The sequence below is a fragment of the Colossoma macropomum genome, unplaced genomic scaffold (genome assembly GCF_904425465.1).
Source record: "Colossoma macropomum unplaced genomic scaffold, Colossoma_macropomum, whole genome shotgun sequence".
Classification (NCBI taxonomy): domain Eukaryota; kingdom Metazoa; phylum Chordata; class Actinopteri; order Characiformes; family Serrasalmidae; genus Colossoma; species Colossoma macropomum.
The window spans coordinates 19,139,781-19,162,726 of NW_023494808.1; the positions used below are offsets into that span (position 1 = coordinate 19,139,781).

The 22,946-nt window shown below is 37.7% G+C and overlaps 2 protein-coding genes across 2 annotated transcripts in view; both read left to right on the forward strand.

Moving 5' to 3' along the window:
* The first annotated feature begins 680 nt into the window (after positions 1 to 680).
* si:dkey-1h24.6 (T-cell-specific surface glycoprotein CD28) lies at positions 681 to 10,084 on the forward strand. The gene is made up of 4 exons (XM_036557841.1): positions 681 to 1,094; positions 5,205 to 5,528; positions 7,200 to 7,315; positions 9,505 to 10,084. Exons 1-4 carry the CDS (start codon positions 1,010 to 1,012, stop codon positions 9,667 to 9,669), a joined length of 690 nt encoding a protein of 229 aa, XP_036413734.1. The 5' UTR covers positions 681 to 1,009; the 3' UTR covers positions 9,670 to 10,084.
* A 2,406-nt stretch (positions 10,085 to 12,490) lies between these two features.
* si:dkey-1h24.2 (uncharacterized protein LOC100137117 homolog) overlaps positions 12,491 to 22,946 on the forward strand; it is a 34,122-nt gene continuing 23,666 nt past the window's right edge. Inside the window, exon 1 of the mRNA XM_036557466.1 lies at positions 12,491 to 12,979. Coding sequence (XP_036413359.1) covers positions 12,820 to 12,979 — 160 coding nt within the window. The 5' untranslated portion in view covers positions 12,491 to 12,819. The remainder of the gene's footprint in view (positions 12,980 to 22,946) is intronic.

Here is a 22,946-nt window from a genome sequence, read left to right on the forward strand (position 1 = left end):
CAGAAAAGAAATGAATATTTCAAGTCTGTATTCTTTTTTGAGAAATAATATATTCTTCTGTTGCTGGCTGCTGGATAATCTATTATGTACATAAAATCTTGCAATGACGCCTCATTACATGTCCTGTACAAGTATATTTGTATTACTCTTAGGTATGTATTTACACCCAGTTCTTTTTATCTCAGTTAATGTATTATATTTGCAGTTAAACTCACTATTTAAAATGTGAGTTCACTATTTGTTTTTTTTTATTTTTTCATGGAAATCCATGAAGTGAGATGCCGAGTGCTGGACACTAGAAATGGAATGACCCTCATTTAGCTTAGTCACTCAGATTAGGAAAGTCTCAAATGCAGGGTCATTAGTCTAAATGTACCGTAAGTCTAAATAGAATAATAGAAATCCCAAAAAAACAGTTGCAAAAATAAACTCACACAAAATATGTATTACAAAGCCATTAGCAGTGTTTCTTTTGGCCCTTCATAAGTGCTTCTGTTTTGGTTGAAAAATGGGACTGGGCCACCCTTTTGATACAGACAGGGGTTCCTTCACTGCTTCCCCTTCAGATGGCTCAAAAAAAAATACAGTATGAAGTGCTTTTCATAAAACTTTAACCCTAATAACAACATTTCAACTTAATCTTTAATATGCAACTTGCCTGAGCTTAAGAGTGTGAAAGGAGACAATGGAAACTTCCTGTTTGCCATATGGGGATGTGCTTTTGCTGCACCCGCGCATGTGTGTGTGCATTCTTTCATTTCTCTTCAGCAGTAGCAAGCTGTCATAGCCAGACTTTGTGGTGTGCCTTCCTCTTCAACTTGAGTCACGGACTGCGGATCAATTTCATTTGACCTGAATTCTGCTACTGTGTTTGCACAGATAAAGTCACCCCGCAGGTTTAGTAACAGAACGCGTTAGATTTTACAGCTGTGCAATTGGGCAGATGTGTTTGTAGACTAATCCAATTGCAAAAGAGCCAAGACAAACACATTGATTCCTCCAAGTGGAGATGAAGACTTTCTGGCTGCACGCGACCCTCCTGCCCCTCTTCCTTTTAGGTAGCGCCCTCCCGGAAAAACAGAACCAGTGCACAGGTGAGTTTTGAGGACCACTAATGGTTATTCAGGTAGCATGTCTTAATATATTTAACGAGAAAATATGCATTACATTAATTTGATTTAAATGCATACATAATTTGTGTGTGACTAAAACATAAACAAAAACATTATTTTGTATTTATGTAGAGTCTATCTCTCTCTCTCTCTCTCTCTCTCTCTCTCTCTCTCTCTCCCTCTCTCTCTCTCTAACCCTAACCCTAACCCTAGATGTATATATATAGATGTATATATGTATATACATTAGTCCTGTATTACAAATTCTTAGTTTTTAATGTAAGTTAGTGTAAATATTTGTAAAGATATTATTTTATTTCTATCAGTTGATTCATCCCATTATTTTTTAGAATGTAAAGGACTTTTTGTTTTGGATGGTGACACTATATATTCATGTTTTTGTTCATATTTTGTACATTTATTATTTATTAATTATATTGATGGTACCATCAGCATAACATATAATATACCATATACTATGATTACGTACTACTATGTACTACATCGTCGCTGTCGAGAAAAACAAATCTTCAAAATGGTAACTTTACAGGAGAGGGCAAAAACGTTCTTTACTTTCAATGTAAGTTAATGGAAAGAGATTTTATTCTAAGCAATTTTGGAGCATTTCTATTGGTCCATTCATCATGACATTTTCGCACAGCGTAAAGGACATCTGCTGAGCTCAAATGTTCAAAAATTGCAAAAATTGGAGATACATGTTTTTCATTGGACAGCGACAATCTACTATTCTCAATCTAAGCCAGGCCCTAAGCAAGCCACTCTTTAAATCCGCATTAATCAAGTTATAAAAAGCATACCTTGGCTTTTTGTTGATGTTTTCACTGCTTGCACCTGTGGTATTTAAAAACAGCTATTGTCATTTTAACATTAAAAAGAGACAATACAGATTATGGAAATTAACCTTTTAATAAAGAGGGTACAGCATTCTGATGCATTTACAAACTATATCATAGAACTTGTGTGAATTGAGATGTACTGAGTATAAAGAGGGTTCATGTGAGGTGATCATGTTAGACAGTATGCAAAAGACGGTGCGTGTGAAAGAGCCTCTGTAGGTTGATGATTCAGGCTTTCCTTGCTTTCTTCTTGCATGTTTTTATTCTGTGTCAGTGATGACATTTCTCCATTGTGTCTGCAGTCCATAACCTTAACAGTGAGGAGGAACAGAGAGAGAGAGAGAGAGAGAGAGAGAGAGAGAGCAGGGTGTTTCAGAATCATTATGATGTGGGGGAAGATGGTGGCATATCACTAGTGTCTTCAGAAGAAGCCTGAGTGTGGAAAGATAAATATTTGGTATTTGAAAGATGGACGCGATTATGTTTCACATCAATTTTCTGAGTACTAGCTCATATGGTCAGATGCTTGCCTTGATTCGAGAAACAGAAAGCAATACATGGCTGAACCCACAACATGCATAACAAGATTTTGGGGGCAGTTCTTGAAATGAGTTTATGCTTCTGTGCAAACGTGCAGTTTCAACTTACTGTTACCTGTTAGAAATAAGCATTCACACAGAGACTACAGAATATAGAGTTTGTTAACATTTATATCTAGACTGGATATTTTAGAAGGCTACAATACCCAAATAAGCCTCCAAGACGCTATATTTTGTAGTGTTCTGTGAACTTCCTGAAAAACCTCAGACGAGTCCTGGCGAGCTATCGTGGGTGTTTTGATGAATGAATTGCGTTCACGTGATTCAACAAAAATAAATGATTTTGGTCAAAGTGAAGGTGAATATGAGCATGTCACCTCATGAGTTCGTCAGCGGATTTTCAGATTCTGGGAGACTGGGAGAACGGGGGGTTAATGGGTATGCCGTTTTAGGCATGCAATTTATGTTTGAATCCCCCTGGTCAATTTACATGTTTTGTTGATTTTCTAAGTGAAAATAACTTAATACATCCTTTACAGAGAGAGAACGCACTCAAATATGTCACTTTTCTGCAAATTTCAGTGCATAATTTCTATTTATTTGAGTTTAACATCTGGAAAAAATGTAAAATGTGCCATGTTCTCTGCAAAGGATGTGTAAAATTACTTTCACTTAGAAAATCAACAAAATGTCATTTAACCAGGGGCACCCAATCTTTCGCATACGCCACTAAATGCAACATAAAAATGATTGCCCTCTCGGCCAACATGCATCCGTTTTGTTAAGAGCTCTGAACGTTACAATCTGATAAGGTGGGGACAACTTTTAGATTTCAGAAATGTGATAAAACACACAAATCAACAAACAAAAAAAGTCTCCCAGAGTAAATACATTATAGAAATGTTTTAAAAATATATTAAAGTCCCAGAGAACACAGAGAAAAATAAAAAAAAATGTTTGTATGATACTGAACGTGTGTTCTATTTAACATCCAGCAAAGCTTGAATGAAAAATATAAGATATAAATATGATAAAACACAGCTTAAAAAAACGCTGCTCAGAGCTATCTGATGAGCAGCTAATGAGCAGCTTGATTGACAGCTCTCTGTCAAAACACTCCTAGCCTGCTCCGCTCATGCAGAACTAAAATCATTGTCTAGCTTTTATGTGACGGTAACTGGACGAAAAAAGTCACAGACGAACAAATGTGCAGATGGACAGATGGACAAAAGAACAAATGGACAAACGGATGGAGAAATAGACGAAAGAACAATGTTGGTGCACGGATAAACGAATAACCAGGCAGGTACAGACAGGTGGACTGGGTTGTTAGATTTTGGTTATGCTGAGTTAGCTTTAGCTTTCTAAGCTTCTCTGACTCTGAAACTGTTTTGTGTGGGCGGGGCAAGAAACGTCAACCTTGTGATTGGCTAGGAAATGCTTACGGTAGCATTACCCAAGATTAGGACCACCCAGTTAGAGAAATATGGTGAAATATGTCGGTTGTTTATTGGTCATTGGAACATTATTCAGAGGGTATATTTAGTACATGTTTACTGCAAGAACAAGATTAACATAATTGGAAAGAAAACACAGATTTAGGTTCCCAGGGTCTTTTATTGTAGTTACTAGAAATCGAAGTCGGCTACATTTAGACTGATCATTTGAAAGCCAAGAATGATTAATGTCAGCTAGCTAACATGAAGTAAATACACAGTTGTGACCTGATGTGGGAGAGATCGATTGGCACATGGCCAGCCTGCCCAAATGTAGAGTTATTGTCACAAACATATGTTATTGTTACACTGCACACATACTAAGTACTAAATACTAAATAACACAGCTATATTTCAGTGTTTATGTTGAATTTGTTGGCCTTTTGATGATAAGCAAGTCTGTCTGAGAATGAAAATAACAACATTTGAACCAGACTTTTAATGCATTAAATATTACGTTTTAAATATGCAGCATAAATAGGGGACTTTTTTTTCCCAGGTATAGGAGTGTATACTTTTTCCACCATTGTTCACTACAACATTCCTGGCGTTTAATTGATTCAGTAATGTTATTTGGTTGCTATTTAATGTTTATAATTGTGCTCTGATTATTTCTATTCATTGCTTCATTCTTTTAAATTATAGCATTTTGACATTGTGCCAGTCATCCCTATAATGGACCAACCATCCATGTTTTGGCTGGTTGGCCCAAGTGCACAACATGAATTGAGTGTTGAATGCACTAATTCCAGGAAATATTCTCTGACATTGTATATGTCTGTTTTTAGCTGAGATGTTCAGCTTTCATTTGCTGCTAGTTGAGTTTTGCCAGTGCATGGTATGCCTGGGATATATGGCAGAGAGTGCCAACCAACCCCCCTTTCCTCTATTTTTCAGTAGCAGGTAATAATACAGTGTGTAGCAATATAGTCACCTTCACATAATGTAAATATACCGATTTACAGCACAGCCAATCCAAAAACTATTGATCTATTAAACTAATTTCAGGTAATATGGTAATAAATAATCAGGTAAAAAGTCATTAAATATCATTAAACTGTTGAAACATATTCCTCAAATCAAACTCCTAGAAGGCATTCAGCAGATGGCATTTGTAGACACTGCATGTGCTTAGAACCAACTGTACATCCAGAGCGCCTTTCTAAACATCCTGACTTTTGGTTTCCCTTTCTGTTCTAGGTAGCACCCCACAAATTCGGCGAGTGGTGGTCAATGGCAACGTTTCTGTGCCTTGTCCCTGTTTTACAGGACAGGAGATGTCCTTCACATTGCACACGGGCGCAGAGAGTATCACCGTGCACAGGAACTTCACTAATGCAAAAGAGCTAAATGAGAAAGAAATGAAGATTAGTCACCATTTGACCGAGAACAACTGTACAGAGTTTGTCCTCTTCAATGTGATGGAGAATGTGACGGGGCTGTATGTCTGTGAGGCACAAAAGACCTACCCCCCTCCAATACTGAATTCCAAAGAATGTCCACAAACCATAGTGATAGTGGAAGGTAGGGTTGGATGTGTTCATTGTTCAAGTTTGCCAATATTTTGTATTATTGTTTTTTTTTAAACATCCCCATAGATGATATTATCGTGTGTATTTGACAAAAGAAAGAGCAGTGGTTCTCAAACTAGTCCTCAAAAACTCCCAGATGGTCCATGTTTTTGCCCTAAACTTGCTTCCACCACACCTGAACCAGATGTTTAAGGCCCATATCCTGTATTTTTCTTGTATTTTGTGAGTTCAGGCAATGCCTTCAACATGGTGCTAGTATGAAGGAAGACTGATTGAGGGAGGGCAGAGAACTCTGAGAACTTGGGCTGTAGTTCTGGGGAGCCTCTGCCTGTAGCTAAAAGGCCAATGCCAATTTGTGTGGTTTTATGTTTTAAAACAGTTGCAATTCATGTTTTCAACCATTTTCCAATGTCTCTTTATTCCTTAGAAGTAAACAGTTTTTGTCACTGTGTCTGTTACTATAAATATTTAAGTTACCTCTGTTCTGATTGGCTGCCCTGTTTTGCGCCTCATTCAAAAAGTAGTTCAGGCTCCCTATAACTTCAGCATGAGTGGCTGGGCTAAACTGTTGTAAGGCAGATATGTGTAAATTTGTTGTTTTTTGTGACATCAAAAAGTTTAACAATACACACTACATCAAACTCTCATATTTAAAAAGTGATATGGGCCCATTAATAGTTTGGTTCAGGTGTGTTGGGAGTTGGGATAGAGGAAAATGTGGACTGTTTGGGGGCCCTAAACACCCGTCTTTGTGATATACTGCATCCCATAATGTAATGTGGCCATTTCAGGAGGATGTAACTATGGACATAACCACCTGTGGCCTTGTAGTAGGGGACATGGTACATAACATTAACTATGGCATACTGGATACTATACTGCCTAATAATACGGCAAGTAGCTTGCAGTATATAGTGTATAGTGGTACATGCAGAATACGGTACACCAGTGGTCAGTTGGAATTGAACTCCGCAGGAAAGGAGTGGCTGGGTGACCGCTGCATTACATGGTTTGCTTTCAAACATGGTTTAAACAAGAGTTTAGTGTGTGGGTGCTTGTTTCCACAGAGCTTAAGCTGATTCATCAATTGCGCTCCGAGATTATGTGACAGTTTTATGAATCAGACGCTGTGAGTAATTCGTATGCCATTTTGTACACTCGAAAACACTCCAAACATTGTTGAATAAGGACCATTGAGCTTTAATATTTAAAAGTAGCTTACTTCACTGTGGGTAAACAAACACTTTTCTGTTGCAGTGTAAACCATTATTGCTTTTGTACTCTCACGTTTGTATGTGGTGCTTCTGGCAAACGCTCTGCTAATGGTTGGTTGAATCTGACTTTGATTCGTCAACAGTTTTGTTCACACTGTGAACGTGCACATACAAATGAGCGGTAAAGTTCACCGCAAAAAAAAAACATTTCTCACTGTTAACATCGCAACTATATTATCGTTATATCACCCAAGCCTATTTGACTGTTTCTAAAGAATACAGGGGTTGGGCAATGCACGCTTTACTTTTTATGCCCTTAAAATGTCATGCAGTCCGTTTGAATGTTTTTGAAAGTTCTACTGCAAGCAAAATTTGTAGAAAAGCAAAACCACCAAGCACCGTCCCATATGTCGTTCTCTGAGTCACACTTCTCTTTTTCTTGTCTCTAGAAGAGCATCAGCTACAGCGGTGTGATAATCCTGCCGATCACCTCTCCCTTTGGGTGGGGCTTGGGGTGCTAACAATGTACGGCCTGATCATCACTTATGCTGCTTTTTCACTCAGGGTAAGTGATGCCAGTTCAGAAACTGCAATATCACCAAAATCTCACTAAAAATGCTGCACTAAAAATGAAGAACACTAAATAGTAACTTATACAGTGTTGATTTAAGTAATATAGACACCAAAAGGTACTTTTAGATGTCTCATTCAACAGAGGCCCCAAAATGGAACCCTGTGGCACCCCAGCTTTAACAACAATCTTCTTATAAAATAACCTTCAGTTAACTTAAAATCAGTCAGAGAGATAAACAGCTCCAATTTTGAATGTTTCTGCAGATTGTTCCAAGTTGATGGAGCGCTACTACTATCAGATTATTATTGGGACATCAAATTAAATATAACCATTAGAACGTAGATCATATGGAGTCTTGTTTGTTAACGAAGGAAGATGATCAATAACAGCTTAATTAATACTTAACCTTTATTTTACATGCCGACATGTGTGTGCGTGTGTGTGTGTATAGATATACATATATATACATATATATACATATATATACGTATATATATATATATATATACACACACTTCCTTTGTCTAACATACAGTTTAAAAGATTGTCATCATACATAAAATATATATAAGATGAAAGTAATTCTAATGGTCTTTCATGCAATGTGTAAATTTGTGGCCAAGATGATCTCTGTGTCAAATTTGTAGGGAATTACATAAATTTTGTTTTTTGATCACTGAAGAATTCTTTTCTGAAATCTAAGATTGTGCTGCACAGTCACAAATGCTTCCTCTACGTTTGGTGATGGAACAGAACAATAAATAATGGTTTTATCTGTATAAACATGCATATAAACATTTTAACCTTTATTACAGAGATAATTAATATTTATACCGTTAAGAAAAGAGGCCCTAAAATGGAACCCTGTGGCACCCAACCTTTAACAACAACCTTCTCAGACAGAAAAACTCCAGAAAATCCCTGTTAGGCTCTGCCCCTGTTTGATTGAAGTATTTTGATAATAGCAAGAAGTTATTAAATGATAAGAAATATCATCTGCTGCCAACAGTGTTGGGATAGCTACTCAATGTTTTACTTCTATGTTCTTTAAAACCCATACATATCCATACAAATTGGAAAATGTAAGGAAAAATGATGTTTAATGCTTTATATAGAAAGAGATTATTAGTCACAGTAAACATCATTCGAAAGCCATGGCAAAATCCCTGTCTTTGTTCTAAATGAGACACTTGATTTATTGTTTGATTAAAATGAAAACTGATAAAGTAGCTGTTGTTTTTTAAACAACTGCCTCTTTAATACATTTTTGCTGGCTTGTAACACACCTCTACAAGGCATGGTCTTAATGGCCTGGTTCAGGTGTTTTTGGAGCTGGGTTAAGGCAAAAATATGGACTGGCTAGGGGTCCCTTAGGTGTGATTTGAGAATTATTTGTCTGCATGCTAATGGTTTTAAGCTACACTCATAAAAAAGATGATTCTTCAAGGGATCTTTAGTAAAGACAATGGTTTATATATAGAAGCGTGAACACTCCATTTGCATGCTTAAAGAGTTCTTTGCATTGCTTTGCATGGTTCTTCAGATTGATAAAAAACCCAAAAATGTTTTTCTATTGTTCCAAGCATGGCATCATAACAATAGCAGAACGCTTTTTGGTGCTATATAGAACCATATACAACACATTCTTCATCAATCTGAAAAATGATTTCATAATGCAAAGACACTTTTAAGCATGCAAATGGTTTGTGGTTCAGGAACCTTTAAAGAACCATCTTTTTTTAAGAGTGATCTTTCGTATTGGACTTTTAGCAATGGATATGCATGCACAAATCCTCAGCCACCTCACCAAAGTTTGCATCCCCATAATTTTCCATTTCTAATCATTTTTTGCCATTGTATCCATCTCAGTTTGGAATATGAAGGCTTCTAGATTTAATTTCATTCTTGGTCCTCTGGCTTTCTCAGGCATTTTAGGGGATTTGAACCCTATAAAGATGCAGAGTAGCAGCATATTGTCATTTTAGAACTATGTTATGCATCTGCAATCAAAATGGTATTATTATTATTTATTACTGATAACATTGATTCCAAACATTTCAATGGTAATATACACAAGTGTCCTGTATAGTTGGTCTGAAAGTCTATTAGAAAGGCTAAATATTGTAATAGGTTGGGTACGTTCAGGATCTCCATGATGTTTCTTTCTGTTTGGCCCACAGTCCCGGCTGACAAGAGTGGACTTTAACAAGCATGATTATATGAACATGAAGCCCAATACACGACGGAAAAACAGGAGGATCATTCTCCCGGTGCGGCAGAGCTGGAACAGCAAAAAAACAGAAAAAGAAAAAGACAAGTGCTCTACCAAACAAGTGCCGAATTAAACTGAACTACACTGCCATCTACTGAAACACTCGGGTGGGGGGTGATACCCTGAGACAAGTGAACGGTCTGAGTCTGTTCTTTTGTAACTGTGCAGATACTGTAGCAAAGCTGTAAGATAATGATGGGCCTCTGGTTTTATATGTTTTCTTTCTGTGTGGCTTGAGAGTGATCCCTCTGTAATTTGTTATGTCTTTGTTGATAATAAACATGTGTAGGGATAGTACATGTTTCTCTGTCTCAGTCAATATAATGGTGCTCTGGAAAATGTTATGTGGTTACCAGGCCTGTGCACAGACATTGTGGAGGGCCTGAATATGAATTAAACTTCATTTCATGTACAATGTATTGCCTATCATTGCTTATAAGCTTATCATGTTTCAAACATCAAGGAAACAAACATAGAGTTCAGAGTTTTTCCCAGACTTTTAACAAAAAGGTACAAGAAAGTACAGAAAAAAAGGGTAAGATAAACATGCATAACACATATCTACATGCATAACACATTAAAGAACCAGTTACATTTTCATGATATGCATTGCTGGGAGGGAGCTACACATGAACAAGAAGCATCAATGCTATATTATTTATAATACCTTCTTTATTAGAGACATGCATGCAACTGCATGCAAATCGAATTCATAGTTTTTGATAGTATTAAGGATTTTGCATCTCCCGTATCCGGTTTCCTCCCACAGTCCAAAGACATACAGTCAGGCCACTTGAACACACTAAATTGCCCCTAGGTGTGAATGTGTGTGTTATTGTGTATGTCTGTGTCTGCTTTGTGATGGACTGGTGACCTGTCCATGGTATTCCTTGCCTTCCGTCCAATGACCACTGGGATAGGCTCCAGCACCCCTCGCGACCCAGAAGGATAAGTGAGTGTGTGTGTGTGTGATAGTATTAAATATGGCACTACTTAATCTGTTCAATCTTATCAGATGACAATTAAGAAACATTTAATATCAAAACATATTGTATATTGTGAAAACTTTTTAAAGTATTGTGATATTACACTTTTGCCATATCGCCTACCTCTACAAATTGATATACAGAGTTTTGGAAACCACTGCTTTTGCTGAAGAATGATTGAAAAAACACCTTAAAAGGGTATAAATAAAATTACTGGTCAAGCAGGGATTGGAACCTCACTCTCAAAATTTTCCACAGTCAGTCGCTACTGCACCAGAGGGGGCACTCAGGAGCAAAGATGTGGTAGAAGTGGTAATATTAAACATATTAAAATGATTATACCAAGAGAGCACTTGTACAGTCTAAGGCCCATGTGTCAAACACAAGGCCTGCAGGCCAAGTCAGGCCTGTAAAACAGGCTTATTTGGCCCTTGAAATTATTTTAATTTTCTATTCTTATTAGTCATTTTAGCCTGAGATGCACTACAGTCCCCAGTATGCACTGCAACATAGTGTGCATTCTGACCCTCTTCCACCAACAACAGTCCATGGGCCAGCAGTTACACAAAAAGAAAATATGCCTGGTGTCTAGTTCAAGCAAATAGGCAATTAAAAAAAATACCTACAAATTTTTTTTTTATTTAGAATTATTTGTGAATGAGTATTCAGTGTCTATTTTGCTGTTGCAGTTTTGGCATATTTTGAATGCGTAATGGCCCGTTTGGGTCATGGCAAAATGTTAAGTAAAGATGAAATAAAAACACAGCTGGCCCACGGATTTGCTGAGATTTTTTAATATGGCCCTTTTAGTGATTGAGTTTGACACCCCTGGTCGGGCAGAAAGGCAGTCCACTCATGTAAGATGAGTGGATATAGTGGAATGAAACATCCTTTCCTTGATTCTGCCTGATCCATACCTGTGACGTCACTTAATATTTTTGTAAGAAGAGCTGATTTCTTCTTCTTCTTCTGTCCACTCGAGGGCGACAGAGGACTTTATAAGTCTCTAAAGTTCTCTAAAAAGCCAGCCCCGGTCACCCCACCGACCCACCACACGCTGTCAAGCATTTTTTTTTTAATTTCCACCTGTATTCAGCCATCCCCCTTCTCTCTGGAAAGTATGTAATTCACAAAACATAACTACAGCATGAATTATTAGTAAAGTAAAATCAAAATAAAAGCAGGGGTGGTATTAACCTCTAGCCAACCCTTCAGTAGGAAAAGCAATACTAAGGGAGGGAACATAAGAGTAGAGGTCTGGACTGCTGGCCAATCCCAGTGTAGGAGGCAGGACGCTGCTGTCCAATCGGGGTTTGTGAAAACCTGGGAGGATGAAATAGTAATAAACTCAAAAAATAAATATATGAAAAAAAAAATTAATAATAAATAACAATAGGCTGAGGATCAACTATTAGCCAGTCCTAGAGTAAGAGGCGAGGCTATAGTCTTCAAAGGTTCTTTAGTAAAGGGAATGGTTCTATTTAGAACCAGGAGTTCTATATAGAATCATTTCATACTTAAATTGTTCTTTGCTTGGTGAAAAAGTTCTTCAGATTGATAGAGAAGGTGTTGTATATAGAACCTTTTTGAAACTTCTATTGGCACGAGCTTGACGGAATAGAAGAACTCTTATTGGTGCCATATAGAACCATTTTCTAAAAGGTTCTATACAGAACCCTATGGATCACATTCTCCATCTATCTGAAGTATGTTCGCCATGCAGAGAACTATTTAAGTATGAAATGATTATATATAGATCTCATGCTTTTACCTAGATCAGTTTTCTTTATTAGAGGGTCCTTTTTTTAGAAGTAAGCTACTAGCCAATCACAGCGCAGGAGGCGGGGTTTGTGGCTCTCTTTCTACACGTTTTGGGAGGAGAATTGTCTCTGTTCTGAAACACAGCACATAACTAACACACGGACTCAGTGAGAAGGACTCCCAACAGTTTCACTGACGGACTCTTCACCACTTAGAGCGAGACGACTGTACTGAACACGTCCTCCTCCAGCAGACTGCAGTACAGAGCTCCCTCTCTCTCTCTCTCTCTCTCTCTCTCTCTCTCTCTCTCTCTCTCCCTCTGAAAGTGAAGTGGAGAGCTCATTCAGACTCAGTCAGCAGTGAACACAACTAACCCACACCGGGAAAGTCAGTTACAGTAACAATACCCAAGTTTTCAGTTCCTCTGCTCGTTCTGGGCTGAATGTGTCGGTGGAGGCTCACACACGGAGCTGGAGATGGATGTGCAGAGACTGAATGAAAGTCAGTCAGCGGTGTGGGAGTGCGGTGCTGGAGCTGGAGCTACTGCAGAAAACTCCTCAGCCACACTGGAGGTGAACGGCACCTGTAGCAACGCGTCCATAGCAGCCCCCAAACTCCAGCCCACTCGACAGAAAGGTGAGTTTTTTCTTCTGTCTTTTAAGGCGGATTAAATGAGTTCTAAGCTGTTGAGTGAATAAAGCTACATCTCCTTACACGTTGTTGCGCCAGTGAGTGAAACGGTCAAGTAGACCAGTGAAATCAGGTTTAGTGTTTCAGTGTTTCAGAGGCTCAGGAAGAAAATCTGGGGTTTTAGTACGTGTTAGACCTTTTTCATGCATCTAGAACGAGGATTTCATATAATGGCATCTTGTATGACGTATTTACATTATCTTGAGTATTTTTGAATATATATTCATTCATCCTCTGCTGAAAAAAAACTATAGAAATGATTAAGTGTTGGTTCCTAATGATTTTGTTATGTGTTTTGGCTTTTTTAATGGGTTGGTACCACAATGTAAAGGATCATAATGGTGACCAATGGCTGATTCTAAACGCATTTGATGGTTTCCTAACAGAATAAAAAGATGTTCTACAGGAAACTAGTGGTATCTAAAACTAGTGGTTTTAATCCTTTTCTGATGGTCCTTTTTGAGCAGGGTTATCATCCCAAAAAATAACCGTCTTGCTCAAATTTAGCAAATTTGGTTTTATTGTCATGGATGGCTCCGGCAATATTTTCCAATGTCAAAATCTTTCCTTTACTAAAATTTACTGTAGTTATACAACACGAGACTATATTGTAAAACCAATAATATTCCTGTTGTGCTGTATGGGACTTGTATATAATCTGTATTTTGTGTTCATCTCTCTGTAATATTCCTGTTATACTGTTGTATAGTTGATCTGCACTGTCTGTGTAGTGTCTGTAGTAAAATACAATAACTGAATTTGCTCTAGGTTTCTTATAAGAATTCTGTAGAAATGTATCTACTATAACTATAAATCTTTTTCATAAAGATTATCTTTATGAACCCACATCATGTTAACACCATGACTTTTCATCACTGTACTGCATGTAATTGCAGTCTGTGAAGACCCATGGTTGCGTCTATGAGCTAAAAAAGCCTACCAACATCACTGCCTTCCGCTATGTCGATGATAGGAAACCCCACAGGGGTCCCTCGGCGCACTTTGCCAAAGTATTTTCCGTCCTAATTGATTCAAACATGTAGCAGCTTGAAAATAGTAAGAAACACTGGGAAGAAATTCAAAAGAAAGTGTTTTAAGTCCAAATATGCACCAGTGCTGTGTTTGTCTGAGAAGCCTTTACATAGATTTCCAAGCATGTTCTAATTAGACTAGATTTACTTATCGCAATATGTTTCTTTCCACATTACTGTCAACTGGAAGGATTGCCCTTTTGACCCGCATCTTTTGGCAGGAAAACAGGTTAACTAAAGTATTTCATCTATTCTAATTTAAATAGCGGCATATTATCATTCATGGTCATAATCTTAATTATTATCATTACTGTTATCATCATCCATCAATATGAGTCGCTGAAATACAGGCAAGAGATAAAACCAAGAAATAATTGGTATAGAACCTTTATGAACCTTTATGTGGGAGTTCTTAAACCCATAAAAAGGTTCTTCACACTCGCACATCTCAATTACAAGATTGCTTCATAAAGAACCATCCATTGAAGGGTTCTTTGGAGAACCTAAAATGGTTTTAAAAAACCCTGTTTAGCACCTATTTTTAGGAATGTTGTGCAATGATTCTGAAGGATTCTGTGCTTTAAAGCATTTAAATGGTTTGCTCTCCTTTCATAGACAGTTGTTGAATATCAGTGAGTGCGTTTACATGCACTCAATAATCTGATCATTATCAGATTTCTGCAGTTATCTGATTGTTCAAATAGTTATGTAAACAGCATACTCCGATCTAGAAATCCGATATAGAGAGCTGGATTTTAGCTCAACAGTCGGATTTCTCAGTGCATGTAAACTCTTACTCGGATTTCTTTCAGATTTCTTAGTCTGCACATGTGCGAAACAGACCAGAAATAAACAAAGAGCGTTGCTGTGAGATGGAGCGACGATGAAACCAACTACATCCTTGACAAAACGAGGGCTTTAAATATTCTTTATTTTGTAGATGGTTTACGTTAATAGTTTCAGGTAAAGTGGCACGATGTTTTTTTTTAAAGCCGCAGCATGAAGTCTGGGTTTACGTTTTTAGGTCACGTCTTCTTCAGTGAGTTTATTGGCTGGTTGCAAAGCAGAAATCTGATTACTGCCTGACTCATGTAGAGTCGGAGTTTCACATTATCTGATTACTCACGTGCAATATATTTCAAGTGCAATATAAACGTGTTGATCAGATTACTGACAAAATCTGATTTTCTGCAGTTATCGGATAATTAAGTGCGTGTAAACACACTTATTGTTTCTTAATTGCTAATAACAATGCTTATGCTTAACATAATAACATTGTTCCAAAATAAGTCATTGCAAATGTACCGTGCCACAAATACCTATCAATGACACATACCGTGCCTCATATTAATCTCAAAGGACTTCTTTACACAGTAAAAAGTGCATGTAAGAGTAATAAAAGTACCTTTCATTTTAGATCATGAACTGAGGGAATACCGGCCCACTAGTGTTGCGTTTTTATTGGAAGCAAAGCACAGAACCTGAATGACAGTATTTTCTTTTGCTATCATTATTTTGACCACTATATCACAGTATTAAGATAAAATCTCCTTTGCTAACTCCTTGGACACAGTAAAAGTCTGTGGGAGTCTGTCTTATCTGAGCTGCTCAGCTTGCTCTGTTTATGAGTTTGGCTTAGGTTGATTTCAGAAAATATGAGGACAGGCAATTAGGTCTGGTGTGACAGAAATATTGAGGCAGGAGCCATCCAGCCACAGAATGGTTCAGATTAAAACTATAAAACATACTCTCAGTGGAACAGAGAGAGAGAGAGTGACAGAGGAAAAAGAGAAAGACGAAAGTGAGAGGGAGAGAGAAAGAGAGAGAGATGAGAACCACTGACGCATGCCGAGTCTTTCCAGTGCTTAGATGTTTAGTCTCAGCCTCATGCTTTTGAGAGAGCTGGCTTTCTGAAGAGAAGCAGTAAGCTACATGCTCAATCCTTGCCAAGATCCTGTGGGTAATAATCAAAAAATGCCCCTGTCCCTGTAGCATGCATTGACAGGTGTCGAGCCAATTTGGGTGGAAATAGACAAACAGATTAGGGACAGACAATTTGGGCCAGAAAATATAAAAAACAGGGATAGAAACATCTGTTCCTAATTAGGTCTGACTATCAAAATTCACTATTTTTGTGCTACTGACTAAATTGCTCTACCGAGTAAATACTACAGGGTATTGAATCATGTCAAGTCTTTCAAGACATAATTTCAATACTTATGTAGTTGTATCAGCATCTGTGAGCCTATAGGCATGCTTGTTCCAAAATCCAGTCTTCTGATTGGCTGTCAAATTATCAGGACTGAATCAGTAATCATCTTTAGATCACAATCACAGTTTGAAAGATTGTAGTTTTCAAATGACAAGAGCTATAATGTTAATTATATCCTACATTTTTCACAGTTTCATTAACAAGCTTTAAGTGGACAAATTGAACCTATTTAAGCTTGCACTGGCGGTCTGGCACACTATATTCAGCATTCAAGTTTTAAGCCTGAAAAATGGGTGTATTGGTCCTTCTGGCAAAAAAAAGCCCTGGAGCTTAATTTGAAAAAATAATCACATATTGGTCAGAAAAATCACAATTTAATATTTTCCACAAAACTTTCTGCCCTAATAAATTTTGCCCACTATGCATGTTATTAGCATGAGCTCATCTTGATTAGTCTGCAGTTCATTGCGTTCAGCAGCCCTGTCCCAAATGGAGCCCTAAGCCCTGCGGTCTTCCTCCAAGACCACACCAGCAACGTGGGGATGTTGAGTGTAAGAGACCTCGAGGGCTCTAGGTTTAAAAGAGTGCATTTGGAAAAGATTCATGTGACAGGCAGGCTCTGCATGTGAGATTATGTAATGGGTCATACTCATTTAAATAAACCAATGTGCTTATCTTCAGTGTCTCAATATAGATTACAAAGAAAATGCAGCTCAGCAAAAACCTTTTAGCTCACATCTGTATGTCTTCTTTTCTGCCACATTGCTGTAAACCAAACCATCCAGTCTGACTGGTTCTATCTCGAGGAATTTTGGTTAAGGAGCAGCTGCTGAGTCCACATTGATGCAGTCCTGCCAAAACCCGGACTGAAGCCGGCAGTATATTTCAAACAAAAATGACATTTTGAAGCAAAACTGCGTCTTTTTGGACAAAACATCACAGTAGTTTGAGTTCGAGGAGTGTGGTGTGTGCTGCTTGCTGAACAGAACTCCTTATCATGGTGTCATTTGTTCTGAGAACTCTGAGAACCCCCCTTGGCAAGATTGGTCCACTAGACAAGCTGAGACAAGTTCTTTTAAGTAAACTTATTACACTGTGTTCAACAGTAGTTCGATTTCATCTTTTGAAGAATATTGCCAGCTTAAGGGCACATAGAGGGCACTTGTATGTAACCTTTTGTATGCCAAAATGAGAAATGGGACACCCTGTGCTGCACCATTTGGAACAGGGCTAGTAAATTTCCACTTGTTTAGGCCACACCCACTTTTGGTTTCAGTTAAAAGTAGCATAGTTTGTAATGAAGTCAAGGTACCCGTTAACAACCAGAGAACCCCAGTTCACAATGCAGTGCAAAAGGATGGAGCAAAATTGTGGACCCTCTGAGGGACCTTGTTAACCAGTTTGAAGATTACTGACTATTCTCTATTCCTAATGCATGAGGGTCTTTCTGGAGATTTAAGTCATCATTCACAAAAATAGATAAAATCCTGAAGATTTAGGTTAAACCCAAAAGCAACTCATAACTCAATCCATTTTTGCATTGTTTCAAGTAATTCTTACCTTCATTCTTAAAAAATAAAGGTTCCTAAATCATTCTTGGCTTGGATGGTTCTAGTTCTAGGAAGAATGTTTGGTATAGAACCTTTGCATTATGTGGAGCAGCTCTTTAAAAGGGTTCCTCACACTCACATTTTATTTATAGAATAAAGAACCATCCATTGGTTCAATGAAGAACCATCCATTGAAAGGTTCTAGGGAACCAAAAGTAGTTTTTCTATGGCATCACTCCAAAGACCACTTTTGCCCCCTACTACCCTCCCTTTTTTCTTAAGACCATATTACGGTCCTGTTCCTTATCTCTTGGGCAAGCATTGCCGCTTTGCCTCTACGGCTGAATGAATGAATATTGTGACCGTGACATTACATTGTAATGAGAGAAGTACTGGCAGAGGTGTAAATTAGCACTCATGCATTTGGCATGGTGCCCAAATAAATTGGTTTGAAACCTTTTAATTGGCCTGAAATTACAGCAAGCCCCGTTAGCCGGTGTAATTGGGCATGTGACATGCTAAATCACAAAGAAAAGCCCTATTGACTGACATTAATTAAGGTGAACTTATTAAAACGCTGGCCTAAACAGAGGTTTGAAACAGGATTTTCGAAGATGCAGAATTGTGCGGGAGTCAGAGACCACCCTTCATTTACTTCTTTTCCAGTCGAAACAGCCTTTAAGTACAAGTTAAGCATTTTTCAGAAGATATTTTGGAGGAGATTAGATATAAAATAATCCACTTGCATCGGGAAGTGGAGTTTTGGTTGGATTATGAGAAGCAGAAAATACATCCAACGTCTAAGACTGAACCTGGAGGTGTGGAACAATATCCCTGCAATTTTTGTCATTGAAAACTGTAAGCAAGTCTCCTGACAAGAATGACAGCTGTAATAAAAGCAAAAGGTGGGCAAGTTAGTTTTTGAGGCTCCTGTGAAATTTTCTGTGAAATATATTATATTTGATTATTATGTTCATGCTGAAATTGCTGTCTTCTCTGGACATTAAATGAAAGGTGGTCTCTGACTTCTGCAAAGTATGATGGATGGATGGATGGATAGATGGATGGATGGATGGATGGATGGATAGATAGATAGATGGATAGATAGAATTTTCTGCAAAAGCTCACAAAACAAATAGAGAAAAAACAAATGTAGAGAATCAGCTAGTGATCAGATAATTAGAGACAATACGGCATGCATGAAGAACTTCCCAATAAGACTTACATCAGCTGAACCCTGACTTTTTCTCTCTAGTCTGTCCACTGTGGTTGTCATCAGGCAGATGCCCTTTGATTTGATCCGATGGCCATATCGATTCTGACAAGGATTAGAACTATTAGGCAGTTCTCTACTGAGAGCTTTATTGCTCCGTGTGAAAGAACCGACTGTGACGGAACTGACGCTGACTGTGCAGTAACAGGCTTTTTTTAACCCTGTGATGAAACCACACACCTAAAAAACATGGTTCTTCAAGGGCTCTTTAGTAAAAGCAATGGTTGTTCTATATAGAACCATTTCATGCTTATGTGGTTCTTTGCATGGTGAAATCGTTCTTCAGATTGATGGAGAATTAAATTTTTGAAAATGGTTCCATACAACACCAAAAAGGATTCTTCTATTGTTGACATCACAACAATAGAAGAACCCTTTTTGGTGCTATTTAGAACCATAAACAGCACATTCTCCATCAATCTGAAGAACAATTTCACTATGCAAAGAACCATTTTGGCATGAAATTGTTCTATACAGAACTCATGGTTCTAAATAGAACCACTACCTTTACTAAAGAACCCTTGAAGAGCCATCTTTTTTAAGTGTGCAGGGAAAGTCCTCAATGGCACATACACAGAGGATGTTTCCTGGTTGACTGATCTGTTATAGGATTGACGCTGAGAGGGTTTAGAGTTATGATAAAAATGTTAACACTCTTAAAAGTAAATGTATTGAAAAGGTTCTGTGGAGTAAAGCCGTCAAATAGTGGTTCTCAGTTCTCCTGCATTGCATGAAAATGGTTCTATATAGCACCAAATAGTGGTTCTCAATTCTTCTGCATTGCATGTTGTAGTGTTTTCCTGCTCTAACACAAACAGTTCACATCAGGAAGGGCTTGTTAATTAATTAATAATTAGTTACACCAGATGTGTTGGGAACAGGGGGCTAAAATGTGCTGGGCAGTGGACTGGGATTGAGAACCACTGCTATAGAAGGATCATACAAGGTGCCAAAAAGCGTTCTTAGCAGTAACTGGATTAATGCCATAGAAGAATCACTTATGGTTCCCCAAAAAACAACTTTTATTGGATGCTTCTTTAAAGTCAACGACTTGTGATCTTTTGCATTATGCGTACATCCGCAAAAACGTAATGGATGTATACTAGGGATGCACAATGGTAACAGAATCATATCAGCAGATATTTGCTGTAAGATAAAATAATTGATAATTAACAGATAATTAGATTTGGCCGATATTTAATGACATATTAACAGAAATAATTGATGCAGTGAAAATTTGATGCATTATTCTTAAACTCACATGTGCAGAAGTTTCCATGTTTGCGCAATGTGCTTATGACTGATCATCCATAAAAAAGCCTGTTTAGTAGTTAAGGATGTGCACGGGTACTCAGACACTTGGTTAACCATTCGAGGTGCCAGTATTCAGATACTGAAATCATTGTTCGGGTGCTCGTTCTGGTTCATCACAAGAAAATGGAGAAAACATACAGACTAACAGTTGAGTGTTACAGTTTTGCTTGTATTTGTGAGTATATCACACTGTGCCACTCTGAAACACGAGCGCATAAATGTGTTGCCAGGGACATGTTGCTATGGACGTGGCAGAAAAAGCAGACATAGCGTGGCTTTATTGCTAACTAGGCTAACCAGGCTAACTGCTCTAGCTAAAAAGTGTAAGACACTGAATCCTCACCAGCATCCAGTGTTGTAGCAGTTAGCTGTAGCTTTAGCTCACATGGAGGCTGAAGTTCAGCCTCCTTTGCTCATCCAACACAAACACCACCGATGCTCCTCTGCTTTTTCAATCGTAAAACCTGTTTTTAAATGTTCTTTTCTGATTTTTGCTAAATTTTTGTACCAATTTTTTTAGCTTCTCATCACCAGTGCTGTCACCTAAAAGACTAAATCTCCAGCTCTAGCCCTACAGTAATTTTTGCTGGTCGGTTTTTCATGTTCATTTCTTCTCTGGGGTTAACAGACATCCGTCACAACTAATTTCCAAATTTAGTCAGAATGCACATCCCTAGCAGCAGTACAGCTACACATATTGTGTTCAGTTACACTGCTGTGTTTAGTTTAGCTAGCTGACATGGATGCAAAGAATTAAAGTTAAAGTCTTTAAACGCCTTGCAGAAAATTGACCAATCAGGCACTGTTTTTCTCCCCGGTATTATAATAGATATAGCCAAGCGAGCTTTACTGATGCATAGGACTTCAAGAGCTGAAGAGAATGCAGTAGATTAACCATCTGCATAATTATGAAGTGTCGGAAGAATCAACCAATCATGTTTTAATTTCCAATTTTGAAAGAAAAAAAACATCATTCTAAGCCTTCTGGAAGTCATGGATACGTCACTGACCACGAATACGAGCAGCAGCCTAATCAATGGGAAAAAATGGAAAACAGTGACAGCAACTCTGTACCAGCATCTACTGAAAACGTCCCTGGGAAACTGCTAGAATGTAAAATATGTGCTAATATATCTGTCACAACCTTCAAGTAAAACCTGGAACGTTATTTAGAAGCTTCAAGTACCTCTGTTAATCTAGAACTGCCCTTTTTTTCTATTCCACCTTAAATGGTGCAGCAGTTACATTCAGGGGCATTTAGGCACCAGAATGTAACCCTTGCATCATTTAAGGTAAAATGGAAAATTTGAATGTAAAGATAAATTCAGCCTTGTCAGAAAGTGTTAATGTGAATCTCTTTTAGCTTGGTGCTATCAAACTACTAGAATCCTATAGGGATGCTTGCAGTTGTTAGCATTATTGTTGAGGTTTTTTTTCCTTATGTTTTGACTGAGCTGTGGCATTTATGGCCCAAATTGAAGGTCTAGCTCTAATAGTCACGGTTCGCCACCGCTGACTAAAATACCCAGTAGGTTGCTCGGCTAAACACTAAGATTTAACCATAGCAGCATGCAATAAACCTTTTGCACAGTGTCAACTTTTTTTAATATCTCAGCTTTTAACATTTTAACATTGTAATCCTCTACAGATAAATGTTATATCTGTTCGTAAGGCTGATCCAGGTTGATTTTGTCCCAATTTCTACATTTTATTTATTGGCATGGGTATCAGCAGTGTGTATATGTATGTATGTATATATATATATATATATATATATATAAAATCTAAAAAATATCAGATATCAGCATCAGCCCACAGTTCCCGTTTCAGAGCATCTGTATGTATATATGTGTGTATATATATATATATATATATATATATATATATATGTATATATATATATATATATATATATATATATATATATAAATATAAAATGTATAATGTTTTTAAGTTTTTTCCTAGAACAGCACAAGCAAGCCTAGAACCACAACACAGCTTAAAACTGGAGTACAAAAGAATGTGATTAGTTCAGCAAAACACTTTTACTGATGGCTCACTATTGATTTTAGGACATACTTGCCTGTTCTGTTACATGATTCACTAGAGACAGACTTGCACTTAAAAGTCCCTTCACTTCACTCAAAAGAGCTTACTTCAGTTTGGTGGTGCAATCACCTGGAAATCAAGGTTAGGTAGTGGTGCAGAAGTGGATGGGAGGGACAAAGACGTTTTGAATCATGTTTTGAATCGCCTGCAGGGCGACTAACTTGATGGTCCAGATTTGAAATTTATGGACACATTGAGAGCCTGATTACTTCAGTGATTGCTCAACTGTAATCAAAAGGGACAGTGTTCTTGTCAGTGTCCTGATGATTGCCACTCTGACTGGGTTAGAATTCTTCAAGTGTGTAATGATCAGATAAGAATTATTCAAGTCTTCAAAGGAATGAGCCGCTATATCAGCAAGTCTAATGTAGACAGTGGTGAGTTCTGCCATTACAAGCGATTAATATATCATTACAAGTGATTA